The following is a 27875-nucleotide window of genomic DNA, read 5'->3' as shown; positions in this document are numbered from 1 at the left end:
TATCAGAGCATAAATAACAATCATCTGGTCCTGAAATCTTAGCCTCAGAAGACGGAAATTTCATTGTCACTCTTTATTCAACAAAAGCAAGTTAAAATGCATTAATCAGGTGAGGAAACGTAAGCATATCCTTACTGATTCCATGGGAATTAAGATTTGTCGATTAGTAGCTGGTGGTACAGCTCTTGGAGTCAGTCAGCGTACTTTACATAATGCTTAATCCATCTGCAGAAGGTAGTAAGGAGCTAGGAAGCTAGAGCAGATTCCATACGCCTCTTAGAATTACAATTAGAAGCTTTATATTATCATTACATCATGTATAATGAAATTTCAAAGCAGCTGCCCCTTCAGATGCAACGAAAAAAAAGAACAATCATTTACATCGTAAATGTAAAACTAAAAAACTACTTCATTAAAAAGTACATAGAGAAAGGAGTAGTAATGTTTAACAAGACAGAAAGAAAAGGTATTGATGTGCCAGTCCAATCTGTCTGTGATGTGCAACTCCAGTGATGTGGATTGCTGCTTGTTCTCCCCCGTTTCTTCCTGTAGTCCATGATGATCCATCCATCCATCCACCCATTTTCCAAATCGCTTATCCTACTGGGTTGTGGGGGGTCCGGAGCCTATCCCGGAAGCAATGGGCACGAGGCAGGGAACAACCCAGGATGGGGGACCAGCCCATCACAGCTCACACTCACACACCATTCACGCACACATGCACACCTACGGGCAATTTAGCAACTCCAATTAGCCTTGGCATGTTTTTTTGGACTGTGGGGGGAAACCGGAGTACCTGGAGGAAACCCCACGACGACATGGGGAGAACATGCAAACTCCGCACACATGTGACCCAGGCGGAGACTCGAACCCGGGTCCCAGAGGTGTGAGGCAACAGTGCTAACCACTGCACCACCATGCTGCCCTCCATGATAATCTCCTTTTGAAATTAAACTGATGACGAGCTTGTTCTCCTGGCGCCATAATACCAGGGCTCTCAGTTCGCCCTATAGACATTTTCATTGTTGTTAGTGATGAATGCCATCACAATGGTGACATTGCCAAGCCGGATGATGGAGCTGAGAATGCAGAGCATGCAACACAATCATTGGTGTACAGGGAGTATAGGAGGGGGCTGATCCCTCGGTGACTCCTGGATTGAGGATTAGGGGGGTAGAAATGTTACTATCTATTCTCACCACCTGGGATCTGCCGCTCGGAATTTCCAGGACCTCGTTACATTGTACTGCTCATACTGAGGGCTATCGATTGCTCAGAGGGCAAAGCAGCATTTCCATAGGAGAAAATACATTAAAGAGGGCCACTATTGATTTCAGCTTAAATATACATTTAATTACAGTATACTCTTTTCATGGGCTATTTCCATGTATGGGAATGGATGTGTGATCTGCTGAAATTCCTGTTGGAGAAACAGAGGCAGCAGTAGATGACATCAAAAGGCAGCATCATCTCTGAAGAAGAGCAGATGGGTGAAGCAAAGTAATCTGATGGAGAAGAGCTACATCACCAAGGATCAGTTCCTTGTAAGTGTACTAGCTGATTGATGATTTTAGTATATATAGAAATTGTGACATACGTTAAAAGTGATAATAATAGTTGGGACAAGTGATGGGAACCAGAAATAGATGGAATTGGGCAAGGGTGGGGGGGGGGCGCATCCACCACCCTCCTTCACCACATCCTCAGTATATCTATTTAGGGTTGAACGAAAAAAATCACATTGCAATATTTTTGTGTTTTGCGATTGCTGTTCATAACATCAGTTTTTGCTGCTTGACATTTTTCTGTCATGATACAAACGAAACTGCAGGAGTAAAATATCAGATTGGCAGTTTCATACATGATAACGTCAAGCGAGTTTCTTGTTTGCGTGCTGCAGCCTTGCGTTCCTTAAAGCTGATACCACCAAGAAACTCAACAAATCAGAAAGTAATGTCAAGCCACAGCCCTACCCTCACACTAAGTACACAAATTTTTCCAATTCTTATCTCTTCCTTTCAGTGATTCCATGCATGCAGAGAAACTTGTGGTCACAGTATTACCTAGCACTCATGCCTTTTCCTGTACCATCGAAGACACTAAGGTCAAGTCCTCGGTATTTACTCTGCAACTCCAATGACTACGATCCACTATGGGACAGGAAGAGCTACTGTAACACTTGACCTTGCTATTTTAAAAATCCTGGTTAGCACTGTAAGAATGCTCTTGTGCTTGAATATCAGACAGCTTTTACTGATGTTCTTATACAGTGCGGAGAGGTTTTCAAGCTGTATTTTGCGCCTGCTGCCTCAAGTCTTTCTTTCAGGTTCAGGAAATCTGCTAACTCTCAGATTTGAGTTCTGCAGCTCCAGACTGGATATGCTGTAGTTGGTACAGCTCTCGGCCAAGCATGAGTCTGTAGTGAACCCTATGGCTCCATGCTGGGAACTGCAGTAAGCTAAGGTGAGTGGTGGCAGGTGCTTGTCTCAGTTTTTCTGGTTTTGGTTTACACAGCAACAGATCATCTGGAATAAGGTTTTGTTGAACTGTTCTACATGTCTATTAGTGGTGGTGTACAGAAGCTTGCATGGACTCACTGGTCATTTATCTTTGCATACACTGCAAGCTGACATCTCTTTACAAACAGTTGGACACCCCCACCTATCCCATACCAATGATAGCTCTGGCATAGATGCTTAAGGGTTTTTCTTTCTCCAAGATGACTTGAGTGCAAGAGTTGGGGCAAGCCCGCAGGACCTATCATTGTGGGTGTAGCAGGTGACAGCAAATAACTCACATCTGGTGATGCAGTACCTTTGTTAAGCTGCCCTAAGAGGACTGCTGATGTAGGTTAAAACTCCCTCTTCCCTCCACTGCAGTTGAGACAGAATGGCTCCAATACTGTGGCTGTTCATCTGTCTACAAGAATGCAGCCCCCCCTTTAGAAGACTGTGGAAAGGATCTGCATAAGCTGGAACATACTTGCGATAGTAATTACAAAGGTTGAGAAAGGCTTGCAAGTCTTGCAAGTTGATGGGGGCTCCCAGAGCTGTATATTCTGGACCAGAACTGGATTTGGGCGAATCATATTAGCTTCAGCTTCAAACCCATAGCTGTGGAGATGCTCGAAGACCAGGCTTTCATTCACTCCTCTACCCAGGACAATGACATCATCCAGGAAGATCAGTAATGTTTCCCAAAGAAGCTCCACCCCTCTCTGAAACGTACTTGGAATATTGCACAGTCCGAATGGCATGTAGGTGTACTCATAGAGGCCCCACTTGGTGATGAATGCTATCTTCTCATGGTCTTTGTTATTTACTGCTATCTGACAATGTCCAGATTGAAGCTCAAGTATTGAGAACATAGTTGCTTCCCCAAGAACATCAAGATCTTCCTCAGTCTTGGGCAAAGGATGTGCATCCTTGACCATAAGACAGTTTAGGCAGTAGTAATCTATGCACCATTGTACTCCTCTATCCTTTGTTGTGTATTAAAATGACCAGCGAGGCCCACTCCAATGATGACGGTATAATGACAACACAATGAGACTTCACCAGATTATATTCTATTAGAACAGAGTCACATATGGGCGCTTCGTGTACAGTAACTATATGGACATTTGCCACAGGTGTAAAAAAATCAAGCACCGAGCTAGGTAGTCAGGTTTTCAAACATTTGTGAGAGAATGGATTGTTCTGAAGAGCTTGAATTCACTGAATTCAAGTGTGGTCCTGTCATAGGATGCCACCTTTGCAGTAAGTCAGTTTGTGAAATTTCTTCCCTGCTAGATATTCCACAGTCAACTGTAAGTGGTATTATTATATAACACAAGTACAGTATGGTCAAGTACTCATAATGAGAAAAACCTTTTGAGAGAATTACCTGCCGTTCATAGTGTTATGATGTGAAACATGAGGTTAGCAGCGCAAGCCCAAAAGCGTAAACGGTAACCAAACCGTTTTATTTTGTGTGTTTGCTTAATGATGTTTTGACAAAAAAGGGCAAATTGATTACTAAACAATTACCTCTTGCCCATTCTGTAATGCAAGAGCATGGAACATGTTCCAATTAGGTAGTCAGTCCCTTACAGTAAGTGCCCTGGCCATGAAAATTTCAAATTAAAATGTTCCAGACCCACAATAGTAAGGAACATGCTTTTGTGTTGTCAAGGAAATGTTGCAATGGGGTGTCCCATTTTTATTTAAGCCAGCCCTCGCAGCCTCTTGCACTCATTTACCAGGTGACCAATCGCTGTGCTAGAACAGGATAATACTGTATTTCAAAGTTTTAATTCAGATAATTCAAGTCATTCAAGTCATTTACTTCAAGTCTCAATTATTACTTTAAATTCCCTTTGGATTCCATGTAAATGGAAAACTACCAGCTGAAATGGACTTCAAACAGAAACGTAATTGAATAAATCATATAAAAACTAAATGAACTGCTACATTTTTTACAGTTTTTTTTTTTATTTTACCTTGTTCATCCAAAATATCTACATTTCAAAAAGATGATGCGGTTGCTGAGCTGTTGCTTTTTTTACTGACAATCTGGTCAAATAGGCTTTTTTGGTTAGGAAGGTTGCTAACTGAGCGAAATAACCCAGAAGTATCTTAGTGGCAGATATGATAAGACCTGTTTGAATTCTCAAAAATGCTAAGAAAAGGGGCTTCAATTCTCTATGGTGGGCTGGCCCCCCATCCTGGGTTGTTCCCTGCCTCGTGCCCATTGCTTCCAGGATAGGCTCCGGATCCCCTGCGACCCAGTAGGATAAGTGGTTTGGGAAATGGATGGATGAATTCTCTATGGAGATAGTGCCGTCTCTCAATTCCTTGTGGTAGTAACATTTAAAGTCAAGCACCTTAGGCACACTATTCATACCGTAGGTAACATGGTACTTTCACACAGCAGACCCACGTCAATAACATCTGCCATTGCATGATTGCATAGTCCAGTGTGAGTGCAGTCAGGCTCTCTGCTGTCTTTTCCAAGGTCTTGATGACATTTCCCTCACATCTGATGTTTTCTATAAAGGTCAAGGAAAAGTGTTTAGGAGAAGGACACAGGACATACTATCCGACCAGAGCCATGAGCTTTATCTGTGTGAGCACTCATTTATCCCGGAGGTGTGTGCCAATTCAGGGGCTGAATCCTTTGAAGGACGTGTTCTCCAAAGGTGGTGTCCTTTGAAAGTCAAACTAAAAGCGTTGTGATATGGGATGGTCTGGCCTATGGGATATTCCTGTTTGTGTCACTAGCAGTTCCTGCCTTTACCCTTGCGTCATGAAGCCCCACTCCTATCACCTAGTCAGGACATACCCTCTTTACTTCTGTGCATTGAATCTTGGAATACACTGGGTTGCAAAGGATCCATCAGGAACATCCTTTGTGGAGCAGGAAAAGGATGCATTCTTAGGCCGCATTTGAAGGAGACTTAGAAATGAGACACCCTTGATGTGTCGCTGTGATGCATTCAACCTTCGAATGCAACCTTTAAAGGATGCAGCCCCTGAATTGGGACACGGCGCAGGATTCATGCATATTACAAAAACAGTAGCACGTGACACACTTTGCCAGCTCAATCTTGCTGCAGGTTGTCCGTTCTCAAAACACTCCACTGTGACCGGTTGAACTTGCATTCATTTCTGTATCATGATGGGCAGATGTGTGCAATACAGCAATGTTCCTTTGACAGTTCATCGAAGTTTCTCATTTTCTTATTTCATAAATGTTATTTATTTTACATAAATTTTATATGACTGTAAGTCAATATGTAGAACAAAATTGGACTCTAAAATTACAAGTCCAAACCATAGATGCTCTAATCTGAGATCATTTCAAGACCAAGTAGAAATGCTTTCAGTTCTGAGACAAAACCAAGCAAGAGACAAAGTGGTCTTGAGACCAAAACCAGAACTGAGTACTACAACACTGCTTAGGACTATACTGACTATTAGACGTATTGCAAAAATGTTTGTTAAATATGAGGTATCACAATGAAAGTTGGCTCACATGCCCAAAACGTACCATCACACTGATAATCAAATGTAGTTTTTAATAAGATTATTGGAAGAATGTTTTATAAAGGATAACAAATCCTAAGGCTGCCACCATTCTTTTTCATTAGAAACCGGTCAGTTTATTTAGCTGTTGTCCAGAGATGTTTGCACTAGATGATGATGTTTTATCAATGATATTGATACTGATTCATTTTTTAATGGTGTGCATGTAAAACAATATATTCTTAATATTATTATATTACTTTTAAAACCGTGTCACGCCCTGCATTCCTTTCCCCTTGTTCTCTCCATTGTGTGGCTATAATGAGCCACACCTGTTACTTGTTTAATCTCTCCTCTTGTTTCATCCCTTGTGTGGATCACCCCAGGTGTCTCTCGTCTGCTCCCTTGTTAGTGGTGTATATAGTGCCTCCCTGTCTTCAGCTCCCCAGTTCGGTCAATGGTGCGTGCGTGCGTGCGTGCGTGCGTGCGTGCGTGCGTGCGTGCGTGCGTGCGTGCGTGCGTGCGTGCGTGCGTGCGTGCGTGCGTGCGTGCGTGCGTGCGTGCGTGCGTGCGTGCGTTAAGCCCAGCGTTCGAGTCTAATCTTCCCTACCTCAGTTTTGACCCCTCATGATCCCTTTCCTTTGCCGTCCTGTGCCTGCCAAATGCCAATTCCAGTAGACGATGAGCCTATAAGAAGTGTTTGCTTATTCATACTTTTTTGAAAAATTCAAAATGGCATATAATCCAATATAGTATAGACTATGTGGTTTTTAAGATGCATTCATTATGGGGTGGGCGAAGTTATAAGTCTATTTGATACAATATATGCATCCTATATATTTATAATAGCATGAAAATTAAGTCCAAATATTTATTGCATTGGTGTGAAATAACCAGTGAACTATAGTCATGGATCAGGATGTGCGAAATGATCACATTACAAGTTAAAACAACAAAAACAAAATGAGTTGTTGCTTATAACAAAGTATGCAGATCTCCTTTGGGGACACCAACACAGCTATACTATCCTGCTTTGCTTACAAATGCAATCACACTTTGGCATGGTTGTGTATGCTCAAGGGGCAGAGAGTAGGTTTTGTAGATACATGTTTTATTTAGATTGTAGCTGATGTACTACTTTGTTTCGTTTAGTAACCTTGTTACCAGATGAGTAACCATGATATTCTTCAGAACATAATGTGGTTTCGTTCCCTTGAAGTAGCTCCGGTTCAGTATAAAGAGCAAGCCTTCACTAGCGTCCTGTGTCTGAATTATAAGCAAAGTGTACTAAAACAAGATTAGACTGTAACTGGCGTCATCCTTGAACATAGCAAATGCAAACATAGTAAAAGCCATTGTGTTGCACTGGGAAGATGCTAAAGAAGCTTCTTGAAGTCCCTTGGCTTCACGTACAATACAATATATAGTATATAATATAATATAATATAATATAATATATTGTGAGGATAAAAATATGTTGGATTTAAGAAATGCTGTTTCCAATCTTCCAGTTGTCTGGTCTTAAATCTGATGTGAATGTAGCGTTGGATGAAGGCATTTACAGGATCTCTAATTTGTGTATCTGATTTGACTATAAATTAAATTGGAAGGAAACAATTTAAACGTATCATCTTGGCCGTACAAGATGAAATACTTTATTTAAGTGCTGCTAGAAACATGGGCATTGACTTTATTTTTGTACATTTATATATATATATATATATAATAGAAAAATCAGACAATGTATGGTTTCACCTAACTGGACCATCTCTAGCATCAATCAAACTAATCCCTAGTTATAATCTAGCAAATATTAGAAGAACTTTTCAGACCCCCTGAAAATACCTTTTTCTTTCACTGTCCCTAACGATTTTATAACATCCTGTAAAAAATAGGCACCGGTGATATAAATATATTTATATTATCCAGCAGAGAAAGATGGCCTCGTCACAGAAAATAAAAAAGATATCCCGCGATGGGCTGGCCCCCCATCCTGGGTTGTTCCCTGCCTTGCCCCTGTAGCCTCCAGGATAGGCTCCAGACCCCTCGCGACCCTGAACAGGATAGGCTCCAGACCCCTACGACCCTGAATAGGATAGGCGGTTTCATAAAATGGATGGATGGATGGATGGATGGATGGAGAAAATGTATCCATATACATTACCAGGTTTTTAGCAATCTCCTTAACTGTGTTACATTACAGCAGCGGCGAGCCCTAACCTAATATATACTGCCGATCCAGACTCTAACTGAGATTTAATACTTTTTTTGTTCTTCCTCTGTTTATGTGGGTTTATATCAGGTTTTCCTTCTGCAATCAATATACCTTCTGCTCGGGTAAATTAAATTTCCTAAAATAGTTTGCAGTTGCCTTGCAATGGACCTACTGAGAACACATACCCTGTGCTTCATCGATTAGAGTAGATGAGGGGTTAAACCAAATAGATGGATTTATCAAATAATAAGGCAGATGTGAAGATTTACTATACGGCACCACACGGTATGTATTATATACTGAAATATTTACAAATAACAAATGAGGTGCTTCGTCATGTGGTGGGTGCGACAACATGCTACAAACTGCAATATTTTAATGAAGAAAAAAAATAAATAATCAAGTGAAAAAAATATGATGTTAAAAGGAATCATTGTGGACTAATGATCTGTGGCATCTGTTTCCCAACGCAGGACCTGAGCAGACCCAGTGTTACATGGAGTGTTAGTTTCTCTCTTTCCCAGCTTACTACAGTATTTACTGAGAGATTGTGTCACTTTACCTTGTTTTTCAGAAGTAAATGAGACTTTAATTAAAATGTATGCCAAAATCTCTATGAACAACAAGAACAAACACCAAGCTACATGTATCCAACCTGTTTAAATAGTCAACAGAGACTGTTCAATATAAGCATACTGGATTATCATCTCTAAAAATGCAGAAATTAACTCTGTTTCTCACTGTTGTTGTTACAGAGTAGTTGCTGTATGTTGCTACCCTAATAAGCACGATTCAAATCTGTTTAAATGTTTTGATGTATTAAATATGATGTTATATCATAACGATTAACATGGAAATGAGTCTGATGATTGAATCCAAAGGCATTCTCTATGATGTTTTTTCCAGGCATTTTGACTACAAGCTCACTGTAATTTCTAGTTTCCTTTATGCTACTTATGAGATTGGCTGCTATGTGGTCTCTCCCAATGAGGAGGTCTGCCATATGCTGTTGTCTCATGCTTGAAGTGTAGCACTAATCGCTTCAGTTCCCAGGTTTTCATTTCAAGCTTAATGTAAATGTTTTATAGCATAGTGACATTAGCTTAAGAGTGGGACAACATGATTACTGCTCAGTAGAAATGGCAATACTTATATCGTATCACAGGCCTACATGAATAATGTCTGTTACATATTCTATGAAGTTGGTAGTTGACTTTCGTCGTTTAAAAGTGATTGTCCCTACTGGAGGAGAATTATTTTACAGTGAATAAATCCCAGTACATCAGTGTAACTCTTCAGTTTGTGCAGTAATAATTAGGGTTGTCAGTTGTTTGCATTTTGTAGATTGTTGGTATTCAGGCATTACTTCACGCATTTAAATGGTCATCCTACCTAAGAATTTAGGCAATGAGCGTGAAACTAGTTTATTTTTATGAGTATTATTGAGAAGTGGGTGACATGGTGACCTTGCACCTCCAGCGTTGGGGACTTGAATCCTGCTTTTGTGTGACCGTAGTGCGGAAGAAAATTAGGCTTGAAAAGTTACAGTACGATTATTAGACACTTTCAGCTCGCCGAGTGTGGAAGTGATTTTTAAAGTGAAAGGTACAAATTAAACACTTAATCAGTTAATCATGTAAATAAATTAATCGTGTGTTTGCATAACCTATAACCAGAATATTAAAATTAAATTATAATTATAGGTGCTTATTAACCCAGTAAGAATTAACCTAACTGTGTAAAAAGAACGTATGACGCTTGAACGTGAGTTACGATAAGATGTGAGAAAAATATGATGTGGCCAAGGACAGGAGGTCACCTTCGCTAGCAGCCCCTAGCGATGTGTCACGTATGGCTCTGCTAAAGGCCATTTGGTAGCATGTCTGGCGGAATGGTTGGGTTCCCCCTAATCATTTCCTGGCAACCTGCATAGGTTCGGCTAAATTACACGGTAAGGAGCCAAATTTCATCTTTGATGAAAAAAACAAAGGGGGCATAAAAAAGGGCTGAGAAATAAAATATAATATCTTGGTGTTGGTTAGCGTGTGGGGCTCCGGTGCCTCAGGTTTGTACCCACACTGCCTCCCGCTTTCCTTTGTGTTGTCTATGGGTTAATGACGGCATGGATTGTAAGCACATAATTGTCTCCCAATTGGATTTGAAGCACTTGAAGTCCTTCCCCATCTCATACAGCTTTAGGAATAATTGGGTATTACTGCCTCTAACTGACAATTTTACGACAAATCACCATCAAGTCTAATGGAAGTTAAGCATGTTGTGTGTTAGTTACTGTAACACTCAGAGCATTTTAATTGTCCACATACCTAATCAATTTAATGTCCACATAATCAATCAATTGGTGATAATCTAAAAGGTGATCTGAACTGTGTAAACATAACTACAAATAACCAGACCACTAGATTAAAACTTTCACACGGTTCAATTAAAACATAAACAAATCCTACCAATAAACCCCTACTTCTACAGACTTAACTGTAGCATGGTGCAGTTACTGTTTTTAATTGGCTTTGACCTGATTGAATTGACCCTGTTAAATTTTTAACTATGCAATTAAAACTATCCCCTAGCCTGTTTCCCGATTCAGCGTAATTGCATTCTGACTGTTAATTATCTGGGACTCACAGACTGACTGCATGTTAGCTGTAACTGTGTCCTGTTTCCCCTTAATGTCATCCTCTTATTGCAGCTCCATTACATAGAACCTTCAGTATTACAGTACATCCACGGCCAGGACGCATTTCACTTGACGTTGTGGCATTTTTAGTCATCAAGCTAATCAATGAAATGATGCTGCTGGTTACAAAGAACATAGATGATGGGTTAGAGGCTGAAATAAAACTGTATACATTGTCCTTCATGCAACTAGTCATATCAATCAGATGAAAATGAAAAAAATAATCCTGCAGACATACTCCAAAGTCTTGTGGAAAGCCTATGACCAGCTTCATATCGATGCCTGTGGATTTAGAATGGGATGCGGTGAAAGTGCCTGCAGGTGTAATGGCCAGGTGTCCCAATAGTTGTTGGTACCTTGGCTCAGTGGGTTGCACATGCCTTCGGCTTTGTAGATTGAATTCCTGACCTGGATTTGTGTATGTTTGCATTTTCCTTAGATCTCGTTCATGTGTGTTTCTTCTTCTGGAAAAACATGGTTAGGAGAATTGCTGTTTTTACATTGCATGTGCGTCATGTGCACACTGTGATGGATTAGCATGCTTTCCGGGGCATTCCGCTGCCATGTGCCCTCTGTTTCCTGGGATAAGCTAACCCTGTCCTGGATGAGGGGTTGTGCATTTGAAAAGGACGAATGGAAATGTAAGAAAAGGAATAAAGCATTAGGTAGATCAACTATAGCACACTCTGGTGGATTTTGTCCAATCACCCTACTGTTTAAAATATTGTCATTCATTATGTGATCCAGGAGTAACCCTATAGCCGGATCTGTTCAGTGGCGGCACCTGGTGGACAAATCATGGCAGGTTTAATGTCTATTTGAAATTTCTGTTAAAAAAAAAACACTTCGCAGAAAGGCAGAATCTCAAAACTGAGTAGTGCAAAGTTAGATTTTAATTCAAAAAGCATAAGTTAAACAAATTCAAAGAGACTAGGCAGAATCAGTGCTTGGAAGATGGCCCACAGCAGCTGATGTGACCAGTATATTGTTTTTTCGGTACATGAGATGAGGCAAAAAAAAAAAATGTCCAAGATATTTTCAACTTTTTCGCCACAAACTTTTACTATCACAAGTGTACTCTCCCACTAATTAACATTCCATTATTTCAGCACGTTTCCAATTTTGATCCCCAACATAGAATACCAAGTAGACACTCATCTTTAGTTAACAAATGAAGTTGACCATTTATTTTTTTCCAGTAACTGTGGGTATAAACATGTGCATTTACAGAACTGTGAAAGACTTTCGGGTGAAAGAGAGAAATCAGGCACATCAGTCGTCATTATATTTTTATTAAGTTGTAACCAGGTGAAATGAGTCCAACAAAGAAATTGGATTCATAGAATTTTTGAAGCAGGGGTTCTGATTTCCAGATTATTGATAGGTACAATTTTTAATATAACATTTAAGAATAACAATTTATTTGCTGTTTCAATCCCATTGTATTAAATAACCCAAAAGAATGTATTCACTAACAAAATCCTTTAATGAAAACCGAACTAGGCTGTTTTTATATTCTGTGTAATATAAATTTTTATATATTTTTTGTCTTACGAATGCAGTAATTAAAATTCATTAAACATACATTAAACATGTAAAAGCTCATATGGTGTAACACATTTTCTTAGTTAATTGTATTAAGATTTGTCTGTTGGTATATATATTAGGGGAAAGTGCATTGAAGATCAAAGGCATTTAACTGATTCTGCTTGAAGTAGCCAAACCAGAAAATTCTTGTTACTTTCATAAAGACTAACAATTATGCCACACTCCGCAAATATGTTTTGTACTGTGCTATAAATCACTAAGCTGTTTTACTTAGGAAACATAACTTGCATGATTTATGTGGGTGGATAAGAAATGTGATCCAAGGACCTGCATGCAACCTTAAAGATCACTTTCTCCGTACAGCGCAGTGGAGAAGGAGGAGAAGTCCAGGGCCCCTTGTATTGCCCCAGGCCCGCGATAGGGGGGCATCCTCATGATGCAATATTCTGCCTGGTCTGGGGGCAGCTCCCTCCTCAGCTCCTCTTCCAGGATGTATGGCTGTGGACACAAGAGAGTCTTGCATAAGTCTTTGGTAACCATCCATCCATCCATGCAATATTCCAACTACCTATCCAGCATAAGGGCAGGGTGCTGGGGCTTATTGTAGGCAGTACAGGGCTCAGGCCGGTGGAAAATATTTTAAAAAAGGTGCATTGCATGTCCATTGCAGGGCACACAAACTCACATCTTTGAAGTGGAAGTATTCATATTTGACTAATTTATTGGAAACACTTTTCCAGTTGACTGTTCTACAAATAGTATCTCTTGTGTTAACTTAATAGCATTGCCACTCTTTTATACTGTACCACTACTGCAACATAATCCACAAAAAGTAATGGTGCAAATTAAAGTCTTTTAATTTCACCTCAAATGTACTTTAAGCTTTTGGTTAGAAAATTATTATTATTGGTTTGCATTCCCATTAACACACTGTCCTCCTGCTCAAAATCCTAAAAGCATGTAGAAGATGGGGTGATTACCAAGTAGTGGGATATAGATTGTAGCTCTGTTTGGTAGTCACCCTTTTAGCCTGTGCTGCCCCCTAGTGGAGTGGAGTGTAGCCCACCTTATCACTTGCCAGAATCCTGAATGAAGCAATGACCTGCTCTGCTGTATCAGTCTCAGCAGTCTCTCTGGTCATGAAGTCAATGAAGGACTGGAAAGACACTACCCCGATAGCGTTGGGGTCCACCATCGACATGGTGCGGGCAAATTCCACCTCACCCTGCATTCAGCATTGCATAGATGGAACAGGCTCAGTGTAAAGACAATCAAACTGTGTTCTTCTACATGACTGCTCATGAAAACAGTTCTAGGAAACAAAAAGTCTAATTACAAATACTTGTCACTTACGTTATGTGAAACTCATGACATCATGCTGCATTATCATGTAGGTTCGTGACCTACATCTCACAAGCTGCATACACTGATATATTTAGGGGCTGTATCTTTTTTCTATAATGAAAGCCATTCACCCTTAAAATACATCCATCCCCTCTCAGTTGTCATTCATTCTACTTGAATGCATACATTTAATTTCTACCGGTATAACTGAATTTGCCAAGCCCTACTGGCTGCTCTCCATGCATTCCAAGTTTCCTTAATATTGTAAATCCCTGTTTTCCTTTACAGCCTCTTCAAGAGATTACAGATGTATGCATTGGTAGACCGGTGTGCCTACCAAGTCATAGCCCATGGAAATCAAGCATGCTCTGAAGTCATCCGTTTCCATCGCTCCTTTCTTCTTCTGTGGGGTTGGCGGGCCATTGGAGAGAAGTGGAATCGGGAAGAGAGGTTTCAGGAAGATCAAGAGCAGGTTTCAAGGGACGTTAAAGGAGAATCGTATGCCAAGGTTATAGGAAGAAGTATTCCTCAACTATATTTACATGAATGTTTACGTAAATAGAAATTCTGGAATTTTTGGTTCTAAACACACAGGCAAGTGTGTATTAACATTGACAAAGTGACATACTGATGATATCATCATTAATTAAACAAGAAAAAGCTAACATTCTGAAACAAGAGGGTTAAATGGACCAGCGACGGCTAAGCAGCAGTGGTACGCTACCCTGTCAAAGTGGTTAAAGGACGAGCGGAAATCATTCATCTGCTTCTGGCTGATGCCCTTGGCATCCCGGGTCAGAATCTGCGTTTCGACTTCATTGATCGTCCGGGCAATAGTGGTAAGCAGAAGCTCCCAGCCCACACGGATGTGCTGTCATCCATACAGGGAAATTTGTCAAATGAAGCTGCAAGCTTTGAGCATGTTTACCTTTCAAAATCTATAACCATACTGTAGAGCAGTTCCATACTTTAGGGCTAAAATATATGCAAGTACGTAAAAGACTATAACGTTTTTAAAAATCATATGTAGTTTCATGATCAATTAGTGATCTGTACAGATGTAACTAATCTCGCTTTCAAAGTATCCTTGTGTTTTAAGAGAAGTGTAATAGATTTATGCAGCACCTCCATGGTATAGTTGGTGTGCTTGTTATCAAAGATAAGCGATTCTTGTATGAGCTGGTGGTCGCCCTCCAGATGGTCGATATTGTGTTTATAGTTGACAATGACGTCCTCATACTGCTTCAGCTGAATCATCTGATCCTCAAGGGTCCCGTTCATTGAAACAGAACAATGTCCAATTTCCTGCCAAAGCAATCAAGCAATTTCTACTCACATTCACCATCAGTAGTGAAATCTATGTGTCCCACACTTAAATAGAATTAAAAACATGTCCTAGTCTTAACCCCGAAGACAGAGCTATGACACTGATTTAACATGGATTCTAGGTAGTTTTTTAATTAAAGGAAACCGATGGCCAATCTCAGACCTCCATTCTTGTCTGTATCCAGGGCCCGATGAGGTTGGCCTGGGAGGAAAACTGGCGCCTGAGGCGTTCATTTGAGTGCTGCCGACTTAGTGCCTCTTGGAGGGAACTGTCTCGCCGAGGGACCAGCTGCTTCACCTGCTCACACAAACACATGGGTGGGTTACACAGTCGTGTGGTTGTGACCTAAATCCTGGTAGTTAGTGCCAAAATAGGCTGCTGTAGCTTTAAGAAAAGTATCTTTAACATTATGTACTTTGAAAATATTAATGGGCAAAGTGTAAAACTATATAAAAAGTGTTCAGTGTAAGTATTATTGTTTTAATTAAGTTATTACAGGTATTACTGTAAACAAGCAAAGCATTTTTTATCATCTTTGTCAAATTAACAAACTCATTAATGTTTTATAGCAAACAAATAAATAATGTATTACTTGAATTTTCGCTGAATAAATGACTCCTTGTCTTACAAATTTTTTTTTAAATGACACCCTAGAGCACTAAAGGTTCTTGGAATTGTAAGGATTCCTGATGCTACCTTGTCCCACTTGGCGTGGATCTCCTCCGGGCTGATGGTGCTGTAAGGGTTGGTCAGACTGCCTCTGAGGCCATAGCTCTGCGTAATCTTCTGCACCTCGTTGTGGATCCCGAGGATGGCCTGCCTCTCGCTGTCCGCCATTGGCAGCGTCGCCTTGAACTGCTCATGAGCCGAAATCAGATTCTAGGGCAAGACAGATTAATCACAATATAGGACCAGTAATATTTGGATTAAATACAAGAAAATCTGCAGTCTTGTACACAAAGACATGCAACCACAATTGCATGCCAGTGGGCTATACAGAACTAAACTCTGCCTTGACCATTGAACAAATACATAATGTTGTCAGTTCTAAACTCTAAACTGAAAAAAGTGGATTTCATCCTTTTTCCCCAAAGGTACACATTTCTTCTCCGATATTGAATAGACTGTTATCTTAACTCTGTGTTATAAGTATAATAAGATTTCGGCTAATGCTGAGCATACCTGAACCTCCTCAACGCTGTGCACCATGAACATATCCTGAAGATCCTCCATGGCACTCTCCATCCAGTTGTTAAACAGTGCTGATCTCTTGGCGTATTCCAGGAAAAGCTGATCAATCGTTTCCAGTAGTTTCTCAGTCCTCTGGAATCCAAAATAACCCAAGAAATAACTCATAATAATACGGCATGTATTTACCGAAGAAAAACAATGCAAACGACTCTCAAAATCAACATCTCACAGAACAACTACAAAATCATGCACGTTGTTGGGAATTTATTGTTTGCGTTATCGGTGTCCTGTGATCAATGTCAAACACACCAGTTTCTTTTTAAAGACAATACATCTCCTGGAGTTACATACTGAATAGCCCGGTACATGCCGAAAGATTCTAGAATCCTTGCCTGGTGATGTGCCACCCACATTTCCAATTGACTGCAAATTCCATTTCAACGCTGCCCTTACCTCGAGTGCCTCCCTGCGTTTCTGGGTCAGGGTCCCCAGCTGATCCCACAGATCGCATATCTTCTGGCACCTCTCATTCACTGCAGCTACAGCGTGGTAGTCCAGCTCGCTGAAGGAACCAGACATGACAGACGTATACTCCGCTGCTTCTAGCTTCTAAGTTTACTACTTCATAGTCCATTTATATTTAATTTCAAGTTGCATCAATAGTGAAAGACTGAAAGAGTGATATTTTTCATATTTCTCATATTTCGAGAGTTTAAACACACGGACTGGGAACTGTTCTTTACTCATAACAAAACATACAGTACTGCCTAAGGTAAAATAATCGTAATCTTTCATAATCTTTAAAGTGTACTGTATACAATTTGTTTCTATTAGAAGATGCACCTGCCTCCTTCCTATACAAGATCAGTAAGAAAATGTGGCAATATAAAAAAACTCGATATATGAGTACAAGCAACTTAATGTGAATATCAAACGAGATCCCATGTTCTGAAGGACCAGGAACAGGAATGGTTTACTTTAGCTCCTGTGCAAGGGCTGCGATCTGCTCCACTCGATCTTGATGGGCTGCCAGATCACTCTCAAATGCCTCGTGTTTCTTCAGTAAGGCACGGACGTCCATTAGCGATGCTGACTCGTAGTCCTTCTGAGACAAAATATGATCTTTACCTGTATCATTCAAAACGGGAGGTTGTGTTTTTGCATAAATCTCAAGAACGAAACACAGAACTTATTCAACAACACTATTTATACTTAACCTTGTACTAACACACATCAGAAACTCTGTTTTCTACAGTATATGAGAAGACTCTCCACAAGTCCTAATAACTTACTCGACAGGTACTTTAATTGAAAACAGAAACCACTCTGCTAACACTGGGATTTGAACCAGCAACCTTCCGATAAGGAACATCATCCTAGCCTGCTAAGCCACACACTACCAACCCAAAAGCAAACTTACCATGAGCCCAGCTCTCATGGGTGGAGGCTTTCTGGCGGAATTTCTCAGCCAGGTGCTCCAGACGCTCCAGCCTGCGAATCTCATTCAGGAGCCACTCCTCGTAGCCCTTCTCAGCCTGCTCCAGTCCCTGCCAAGCACCTGCGATGTCCTAACAAACACCCCAGCAACAAACAGGACTTAAAGTTAACACAATTCAAAACTACTTTGCTAAACCCCATAACAAAGTCCCCCACTATCATGTATGGAACGATATTGAAAGCGGGGGAAATATTTTTTCAAATACTATCTGCTCAAAATTCTGTCTGCAGATATTCCTCTATAGTGTTTCTTTAGTGTAGAGCTGCAGCCTGTTTACCACGTGTGTAGATCATTGCCTGGGGCTTCACAAACTGGGTGAAGTCATTTGACTGGAGTTATTTGTATTAAGTTTCATCTTGCCTTGGGTCTTGCAAAAATGTGTAAATTTTTATACTTTGCTTAGACCCTGAAAATCCAATTACAATTTTGAGGCCAATCCTGACATTTATATCATCCATCTACAAGTCCGTTCCCTCATGTCAACTTCTTAGGTTTATCTTTTGGTCCTAATTCATGACCCTAGATTATTGTCTATTTCCATTCATTGCTTCTCATTGCTAACAATGCTTCACCCCTGTTTAACGCTGAAAAAAACAGTCCTAATTTAACTTGACATTCCGCATCCCAGCCAGAGAAGTTCTCACATCTTAAGACCCCATTAGTGGGAATCTGTCCCTCAGTGAGGACTGAGATCATGTGAGGTTATACTAGCAGAGTATCTTCTCGTAGCTCTACGTCAACCCACCGCTACAAAAGGACACTTCAAAACAAAACTGTTTTGCATCAGGGCAATGCTGCACTTTTTATTTAGTTTACATTTAGGTAACCTCAAGCATTTTATGTTGTGAAGTATGCAGCATGTTGTTTAGTCACTGTGTAAATGTAATATGTGAAGTATATTGTCCAGTCAGTGTGCCCGTGTCTATGTGGGGATTGTATATTTAATTCACCTTTTTGTTCTGTTGCTATTGTGAGTGTTTGTGGGAGTTGCACAAAAATGTTCTGAAGACAGAACAAAAAATGATTGGCTCACAGAGAAAACCAATCTGATTTGTTCCGCCTCCTCTAGTTGCGTTGACCCACCTCCTCTACAATCGGACTGGTTGTCACATGATAAATATCTACATCTGCTTCTTCTTTGAGCGTCCTAGTATTAATAAACGTGCAAATGCAGCACAATGTGGAGATGATATTTCTTGCTGGACAATTACACATACAGTATTTTGATGGGCTGACAGCGACAATCTCTTGAATGCTGAATCTGAATGAACTTACCGACACCATCTTTCCTTCCGAAGGCATGAAGGAAGGCCGGTTGCTGATGCGGAGCTTGGTCTGCAATGTATTGAAGTTAATCTCCAGCTGGCATTTCTCCTGAACCTTGGGCGGCTTGTGTAGGCGTCGGTAATCTCTGAAGTCCTCAAGCTTGGCCTGCATGGCTGCCATCGTCTTCTCTGTGGTACGGTTCTCCAGCCATGGAGTGGTACGACGTATCCATTCAAGAAGCTTAAAAATAGAAGCATTGCTATGTATGACATTTTATGGCAGAAAGGCATCCCTACTGTTACGCCCCCGAATGCGATTCCCACAAATAACTTTATTAAATATTCACCTTAGTAAATGGATAAAATTGAATGTTGTCATAGATATAAGTGTTTGCCAAACTACAAATAAATCCAGTAATCCCCAAACAATATGTTTTTTTGATGATTCATGTAACTTTATGTCCATATTAATTTTTTGGGCCGTGCTATATGTAATTCTGTTTTACTCCGAGTTATAATTTCCAATTTGAGCAAAAAATACTTCTCCCAAATGCCTCATCATATATTCATGGGTGGGTCTGTACCTCACTGGCTAACTTCTCGTATTCCTCCATCAGCTTCTCATTCTCCTGGTTCACACCCAGAACTTTGCAGATCCTGTTAGCTGCAGTCTCTGCCTGCGAAAGCAAGTTTCCATAATGCAAAACCGGAAAGGTGATTCTTATGTCTTAATTTTTTACGAAATGGCACCGTCCAGCGACCAGTAGTGAGAAGTAAAGTAAATTCAATTAAAAATGAACATATGCATAAAATCATATGCAAAAATATGAAATGTATACCTGTTCTGCTCCGGCAAACGCATGGTAGAAACAGGACACATAGGTCATGATGGCTCTCTCATCTGGTTTTGGGGTGTTTACAATATCTAATTGTGTATTAGAAGTGGAACCCAGAAAGAAGACAACAGGTAAAATAAATGAAAATAAAGATGAATGCAAATAATGCAGAAAGTCATAAATGACAGCAGTCAAGAGGCAGGATGAAGGGAAATAAAGGAAACTGGGTTGATTCTTAACAGTGCCTATTCTAAATGCAAATATCTCTATAAGAAAATAATTGTATACACAAACTGAATTTGCTTAAATGTACAGTATGTTTTTGAGTGCAAAGCCTAAAAACCCCTGATGTACTAACATTGAGCAAGATAGTAACGTAAACCATTCAAGTAAAATACCAAGGTATACAACAGGTATACAAATAGGTCATATCTGGTGTGTCAGCTTAGTAACTAAATATTCAAACACCCACCATCAAATTAAGTGCCCGATCCATTTAAAGATAATTCATGGCTACCACAAGCTAAAGTAAATTTAAACTTTATAATTTAAGTCAAATTTATAATTTACCAGTTGTACACGTCTCCACCATTGGCTCAAATTGTCAAATTTGGTTGTGCAAAAGGAAGTAGAACCAAAATAGCATTGAACGTTTCTTAAATTCTGAACCATTTTGTGCTGAGGGTTTTCCTAATTACATAACTTGCTAATAAGTCTTTAAAAAAGCGAATTACCTTCAGCATCCAACATTTTAGGAATGTCCAGGTGCTTTTCTGCTATTTCAAAGGCTAGGTTCAGATTACCAAGAGGATCATCCTGTAGTAAATAAAGAGAAGAAGAATTTAATTAGTGCAAAATCAGCTCCGATTATTATATATAGAATGATTGCAAATATATTTGCAATGCAATGTAAACAAAACCATAAAATAACTGAAATAAAAAGGAAATTAAACTTTTTTTATTTCTGAAAGCTGTTATGTGTTCTGCTGAATACCAGATTCATTTAAAGCAAATGATTCAATAAGCACCACAAACACTCATGCTATAATATCAAAGGAATCCATTTCTCTGTGCCTGAGATTGCTATGTTGGTATTCAAATACAAAACAAAATTAACACAACCCTAATGAGTGTTCATTTTCTTGTTAATCTATGTAAAGTGAGCTGTTGGGTCATGTGTGATGTTCTAAGAGAAAACGCATGTAGGTATCTGTCATATTACTTGTACCTGCGAGGGGTGACATGAAAGGACCGACCAACTAACTATAAACAGACTTTTATCTTATACAAGCTTTCACAACAACAGCAGAGCTAACAGGCGAATTAAATATACAACCCCACACAGATTATCCCTATTGGTCAATGCTGAGGTCAGGAGTTTCATAAACAAACAATAATAAGTCTAGGGGAGTAGCTGAAGGGTTCCACTCTCATGCAGTGCATGTTAGGACTCGCATGCTGATGAGAATACTACAGATGACCTTGTTGAGCTTGGCGTAGTCAATGAGGTCAGGCCGATGCCTGTGTATCAGTGCACAGAACGACAGACCATCCTTCCAACTTTACAGAACAAGGGAAGAACATTTTTAGGATTACTGATAAGAAAAAACTTTAGAAAAGAAATTTAAAAAACTCATACAGTCAGTCCTGCTACAACACGTGATATCACACTGCGATTGATATATTAATACCCAAGTCCAACACAATACAGAATCGTATTTGTGTGATTTTCAACTAGAAACACACTATGTGAACTAGAATGTGATATGGTCTTAGCAAGAAACACTTCTTGCATGCAGAATATCAGCTATCCAAGGGAATAATAGTGATGCATGATTCCGAAACAAATCACGCCTTTGAACTGGTACTTTTCAGCATTGCCCTCAGTGCCTCTCTACATACCAAAATCTGTTGTATTTGTGCTGTGTGCATGGTGGCTGTGGTTCACTACTCCTGCATTAGGATGGCCAAATGCCATTTCATGAACCATTTGCTGTACTTTCTGACCCCACTAGATGGTGCTCTCTGTGCAAAAAAAGACTTAATCCGAGTTCAACACGTTCAGTTGAAGCGGTTACTAGGCAATTCTGGTGAGACTCATAAGACCCATTGGAGATGTTTATGATATAATTTATTAATGTATTATTATTATTTCTTATTTACAATGCATATAATTACATACTTTGCCACTGATGTAACTGGTTTTATTATTTAATTCATTAATGTAAAGGAGTCACACTCCTCTAACCCTATCTAATAAAAAAAAAAACCGGTAAATTATTATTATAATCCAACAAAAGTAAAATATTTTCAATTTGATGCTACTGTATTGTTACCACCACAGAACTTACCTGACATGGAAATTCTGGACATTGACATTCCTGTAAGGGGCAGTTTTCCTCTGACACCACAAGAGAAGACCTTCCTTTGCAGAAGTTTCTGAAAAGTTTGTAATATTTTGATCTATGAATCCATTTTCTTTGAACGATCTGCAGGACTGCAGTGCCCACTGAACCTCTCTGTCACCCAGACATTATAACTGTACAGCAGAACCTTGGAACTCGAACACCTCTTAATTCGTCCAACTCGAACATCAAATGAAGTTTAAACAGGCAATTATTGGGATCTTGAACGGATTAAAGTCATTTGCATTATTTCTTTTGGGGAAATGGAAATCGACCAAATTGCAACTGGACCAGCCTTCTTGAACATTCATCTTCCAAGCTACCACTGTATTTGCAAATTAAATGGCCTATTCTATTCCATTCACATGACAATAGACAATTGCAGCCTATATTATCTGTTATGAATTGTCAGATATATTCACTTCTGTTTCATCAACTGAGTCCAGAAACAATAGTGCTTTGCACTATATTCAATATAGAGCAGTTTGGAGAAATGTCGACCTGATAATGCTTATTTGTTCCTCTTGAAAATTTTCTATCATGGGAAAAGTTAATGGCAGCAGCGAGTGAAGAAAATTAAATACTTTGTACTTAAGTACGGCAACTTAAAAGCAGCAGTCTAGTAAAAAAAATGTGTCCAATAAAATATGTACTAAAATATCCGATATAGACCTAAGATCCCTCTTACCTTCAACTGAAATATCGTGAATAGCAAAACGCAGGATGATGGTCCAAATCATGCCCAGAGTCATCTTAATATTACCATCCACAATTTCTGAAAAATAAATAGTAAAGAATCAATATTCTACTATTGCGCTATGCTGTGTCTTCATCTTTGTTTTGTATTTGGATAATAATATGATTTTGATCTATTTGTAAGTCAATGATATTTGATTGAGGATTTCAATTTAACCCATTTGGCAGAAAAATAAATTGTAATAGATTTATATTTTTGTTATTCCAGTTATGATCTCTAGGAATCAGTTTGTAATAGTACAGTAATGCTGTTTTATAGCAAAAATTGTACCTTCGGCTCCAATGGAAACAAGTTTGACCCCTTTGCTAGTAATAAAATCCAGTGCTTTATTGACATTGGCTATTTTGTGAAAACGCATCTTTCCTCTGTCTGGTTTTGGTAGCCTTTCACCTGTAATAGAAATCAAATGGAAGGGTTGTAGTAAAAACTATACTGAATAAAATCTCTGTAGACATACTTGTGTTGTCTTTGTCATCATTACTTATATACTGTGTGTGTGTGTGTGTGTGTGTGTGTGTATGTGTGTGTGTGTGTGTGTGTGTGTATATATGTATATATATGTATATATGTGTGTGTATATATATATATATATATATATATATATATATATATATATATATATATATATATATATATAATATAATAATTTATTATTACTGCAGGGATCGCAGGACAAAATACATTCTAGACAGCTACTACCACAGGTCATTGCTGGCTGTGCAGATTATTCATTGACCAAATAAATAAACATGCTGGTATTTATGTAATTATGAGATGTTGACAATGGACTGACAGAATGGCAATGGGCTGAAAAAAAAATTCTGTAAGACTCTAAGCTAAATTTTCCCTTTAAAAAGGGATGGAATCTTAATAGATGAGGTACGGTGGTTCTAAGCATCTCAGCCAGTAAAGGAATTTGCTGGACTCTCCGGGGTCGTCTATGGCTTATGGAATATGCCACTGTGTCAACGGTCGACAGCAGTTCATAATTAGCAGGGATCCGTTTGGAGTGACAACAGAGTGCAAAAGCAGGCAATGGTATCTAGTGTGATAGTTTTATCAGTGCCTCAGAGTCATGTGACAGACAGCATGCCAACTGGGTGTACATTTGTACAATGCTGTTCAGCATGGTGCCATTTACACTATGTTGTGGGGTAGGATATGCTATGGATGTGCTTCTATTTAATCAAAACTGGCAATTCTTATACATAAATGAGGCATACAAAAAATTCAGGGATCCCAGTGCGATTGATAAAATCTTTAAGCAGCTGTCTTAATGCTTCTATTGTGGGGATTTTTTTATCTGCTAATTTAATTGGCTGCTTATCTGTTAGTATTCCAGTTAAGTACAGAACCTGAAATAACTTCCAAAAGAAGCATGAGTTTGAGGCCATTCCGGAAGTCTTCGTCGATGTTCTCGATTTGCGTTCCCGCTTTCCTCAGATGCGAGTTACACCACGCTGTAAAAGTCTGAAAAAAGAAAATGCACCTAAAGCACTTATTTAACATTTTAATACGAAATGAATTGAAATAAGGTCTGGTTGACTGACAGGTTAAAACTAAAATTTTAAGGCCTCGCTTATAAAACATTTTCATCTGGGCCATGAATTTCCATATATATTCAACAATGAAATACACATAATCAAGAAATGGTTATAGTAGGATTTTTTGTTATAAATATCAATATTGTCATAAAATATAGTATTCATTTTTACAATATCTTAGTTGTTTGAGAAATGACTGAAAATGTCTAAACAGAACCATCCACCAATAAACATTTAAAATTTCAGTAAAATCAAACCAAATCTGTACATAAATATATCATGAATACTTTTACTTGTGTCACAATCCAAAACAAAAATACATGCAGAGACATGTGTAAAACAATAAAATTGTGAAAGTGATTCTCTGTACGTTTCCCCACTCTACAGAGCTACAGAGGTGGATTGGTGATTTTGTGTGTATGTGTGTGTGTGTATGTTATGTTTATTACATTGTGGGGACCGAATGAACACCCACAAAGTAATAAACTATTTTTTTTGACATTGTGGGTCCCCACAAAGATCTATGAATGCAATCAAACAACTAAAAATCCCCAAAGTCTCTTATTTTGTTTGGTTACTCATGGTTAAGGTTAGGGCTGGATAGGGGTTAGGGTTGTCAATGAATGGAGGGTCCCCACAAAGATATAATTATTAACCATAAACCTCTGTGTGTGTGTGTGTGTGTGTGTGTGTGTGTGTATGTGTGTTTGTGTGGTTTACACAAAAAAAAGTTACAAACTTTTCTACAGTTGCAATAATTTAGACAAACATATGAAATATATGTATTATATGCACATGCATGTTATATAATGTGTATTCAGCTATTGAGAACGCTACTACTACTACTACTACTACTACTACTACTACTACTAATAATAATAATAATAATAATAATGCATCTTTTATTTCAGAATGCTATGACTGTTACATGCTTCACAATACCCTTATTCAGGGACTAAGGGATAAATTACAATGAATGCATCCTGATCTTGTTTCTAAGAAAGGACAACAAGTGAGCAATCTATTCTTAGCTGAGTGACATCTTCATTCCTATTGTCATTATCCCCTATGGGTTTCATAAATGCAGATATGGAATTCACACTTAGGCCACAATGGAATGCCTTTCATTTAACAGATGGATGAGGTCGTATAAAAGTTATGCACATATGGTTTTAAGATTTAAGCATTATCTCATGCATATAAATTGACATGACAATGTAAAAATGTAACTGATCACTGTTTTGTCATTGCCATTCTTGTTGTTTATCATTTGTTTTGTTTCGGTTGATCACTGTCAGTATTCCGTAGTAAGGTTTGCTTTTCGTGCACGAACAGTTATCTGTAAATCCTGTTATAAGACGTAAACATCCTAGAGAAGTAAACATCACAGTATATTCGTTACTATAAACTGAGAAATTCTTTAAAAAATGACATTGGATTTACCCATTATAATGCCCTTGTCCGTAGTTAAAATTAGAAATTGCGTTCATTCTAATCCGAGGGGCGTCATCAAGTGTTACAAATATCTGTTGACACCTCGCATACCACGCGTATCAATGGAATGGTGAAAGCCTGCAGAGCCGCTGGCTGAGCTATTGTTAGCGGTACCCTCCGCATCACTTCGCGCTATGTTCACAAACATGAATTTTTTTTCTTCACGTATTAACTAATGCTAGACAGCTCTAATGAACTTAACTGCAAGATTGCTATATTAAGACCGCGACCCTGAGCCGGACAAGCAGTCAAATGGATTACACTAGGCTATTGAATTAAACTAGTAAGGTAAATATATTATTATTATCATTATTACAATTATTATTTAATTATAAATATTATTTATTATTAAATATTATTTAATAATAATGATAATAATAACGATAGTCATAATAATAATCATAATAATAATAGCAGTCGAGCTCAGGTTGAAAGAAAACTTCAATCTTCTATATATACTGATATTATAGATGTCCATCCGTCCATCTCTCCAGTACAAATTCATTCTATTATTTTCAGATGTCCGTAATTTAAAATTTATGTGTCCCGGCGTGAGATTGCTATGCATAATCACTAACCTTTCTCTGCTGTTTCTCCCAAGCTGGGTCCAACAAGAGATCCCTGTCCCACTCTTCCTCTTGCATCATGTATTCATCCTGGTCGTATCCGTTGCTGTATTCTACTGTTGTCGGGTTCATTTTGTGCAGTTCTCTCTGAAAGAATGATTCTAAACCTTTGTTTGATTACTTTAGGTAGGTTTTCAGCTGAGTTCCCTTAGACACCAGCTTAGTTGTCACCGGCGTTGCCTCCTTCGGTTCATTGGGCAGAATGAAGGCGCAGCAGCCGGTAAAATCAATTCATAGCCGAATGTCACGTGACTCCTACTCCAACGCAAGGGCAGTATTAAATAGTCTAGGAATCGTAAGATCGTAATTCTCACTTATAATACGAAGTAGTACAATGTGGATATTTTATATAGTAGGATTTTGCTGTCTAATCAATTTGCATAACAGTGTGTCGTTTTCTCCAGTGGCTGATCACCGACTGACTTAACTGCAGTTAAAATTTCGTTGAATTTTATCCAACTTTGTAAATGACGTTGCCCACTTTTTTGAATATTAATATTAACTAAACATCACTACATTGTATTAATCGATCTAATTTTTAAACAACTATAAGACTTCTCTTCTGTAACGGTCAAAAAGCATAGGTAAAGCCCATTCCTTTCGTATAACTTGATTTGCGTATATGCATGCCTTTCCAAACTTAATCTAATGAGTAAAGAATTAATTCAAGCAGCGAATTAAACCTGTGATTTGATGTCCTTGTATTATATTTGGTAAACTCTTCTCACCCCCATTCCACCCCTGCAAGTCGCAGAGCGCACGTACTGCAGCCCGACCCCCATCTATGCCGGTCGCGAAGGAGACGCCCCCCCCCATAGTACTGTAGATAAATGGCGTTTTAAGTGTTTCACCTGGTGAGCTAACAGAACATATTGTGCACGGATTTAGAACTTTGTTTTGGTTAGTCGATTGAATACAGATATTTACCCTGAGGTTCAGTATATCGAAGGTATTAATTGTGTTCTTAGCTGGCCCTTTGAAGACTTTCATAAGCGGTTTGCTGGTACCCTACAGGCAGGCTATTTTTAAAATGGGTTGTGTGGCCATCAGATTTTCCAGGCAATGGGTGACCCTACTCCATATTAGGCTGTTCATACACCACTCCCGATATACAAGAAATACATG

The 27875-nt window shown here is 39.0% G+C and overlaps 1 protein-coding gene across 1 annotated transcript; it reads right to left on the bottom strand.

Annotated features, from left to right (window-relative positions):
- Positions 1-12191: 12191 nt before the first annotated feature.
- actn2b (actinin, alpha 2b) lies at positions 12192-27510 on the bottom strand. Its single transcript, XM_049008580.1, has 21 exons — positions 26703-27510; positions 24442-24556; positions 23357-23476; positions 23018-23104; positions 22276-22363; positions 21406-21484; positions 20659-20740; positions 19928-20013; positions 19673-19765; positions 19099-19329; positions 17746-17893; positions 17303-17453; positions 16779-16887; positions 16317-16457; positions 15831-16013; positions 15297-15431; positions 14933-15112; positions 14532-14678; positions 14145-14210; positions 13530-13688; positions 12192-12961 (listed from the first exon to the last, which is right to left on the bottom strand). Exons 1-21 carry the CDS (start codon positions 26820-26822, stop codon positions 12803-12805), a joined length of 2679 nt encoding a protein of 892 aa, XP_048864537.1. The 5' UTR covers positions 26823-27510; the 3' UTR covers positions 12192-12802.
- Positions 27511-27875: the final 365 nt, after the last annotated feature.

The sequence above is a fragment of the Brienomyrus brachyistius genome, chromosome 3 (assembly GCF_023856365.1).
Source record: "Brienomyrus brachyistius isolate T26 chromosome 3, BBRACH_0.4, whole genome shotgun sequence".
Lineage (NCBI taxonomy): Eukaryota > Metazoa > Chordata > Actinopteri > Osteoglossiformes > Mormyridae > Brienomyrus > Brienomyrus brachyistius.
The sequence above is the reverse complement of the archived record's forward strand: the minus strand, read 5'-3'. Positions and strand labels throughout refer to the sequence as shown.

Coding starts and splice junctions, on each gene's coding strand:
- actn2b (XM_049008580.1), bottom strand. CDS start 26,822: ATGAACCCGACAACAGTAGAATACAGCAACGGATACGACCAGGATGAA. Junction 20,741..21,405: donor ACTACGCCAAGCTCAACAAG/GTCATCTGTAGT, acceptor TATTTACTACAG/GATGATCCTCTTGGTAATCT. Junction 16,888..17,302: donor GCCCTTGCACAGGAGCTAAA/GTAAACCATTCC, acceptor TGGTTCCTTCAG/CGAGCTGGACTACCACGCTG.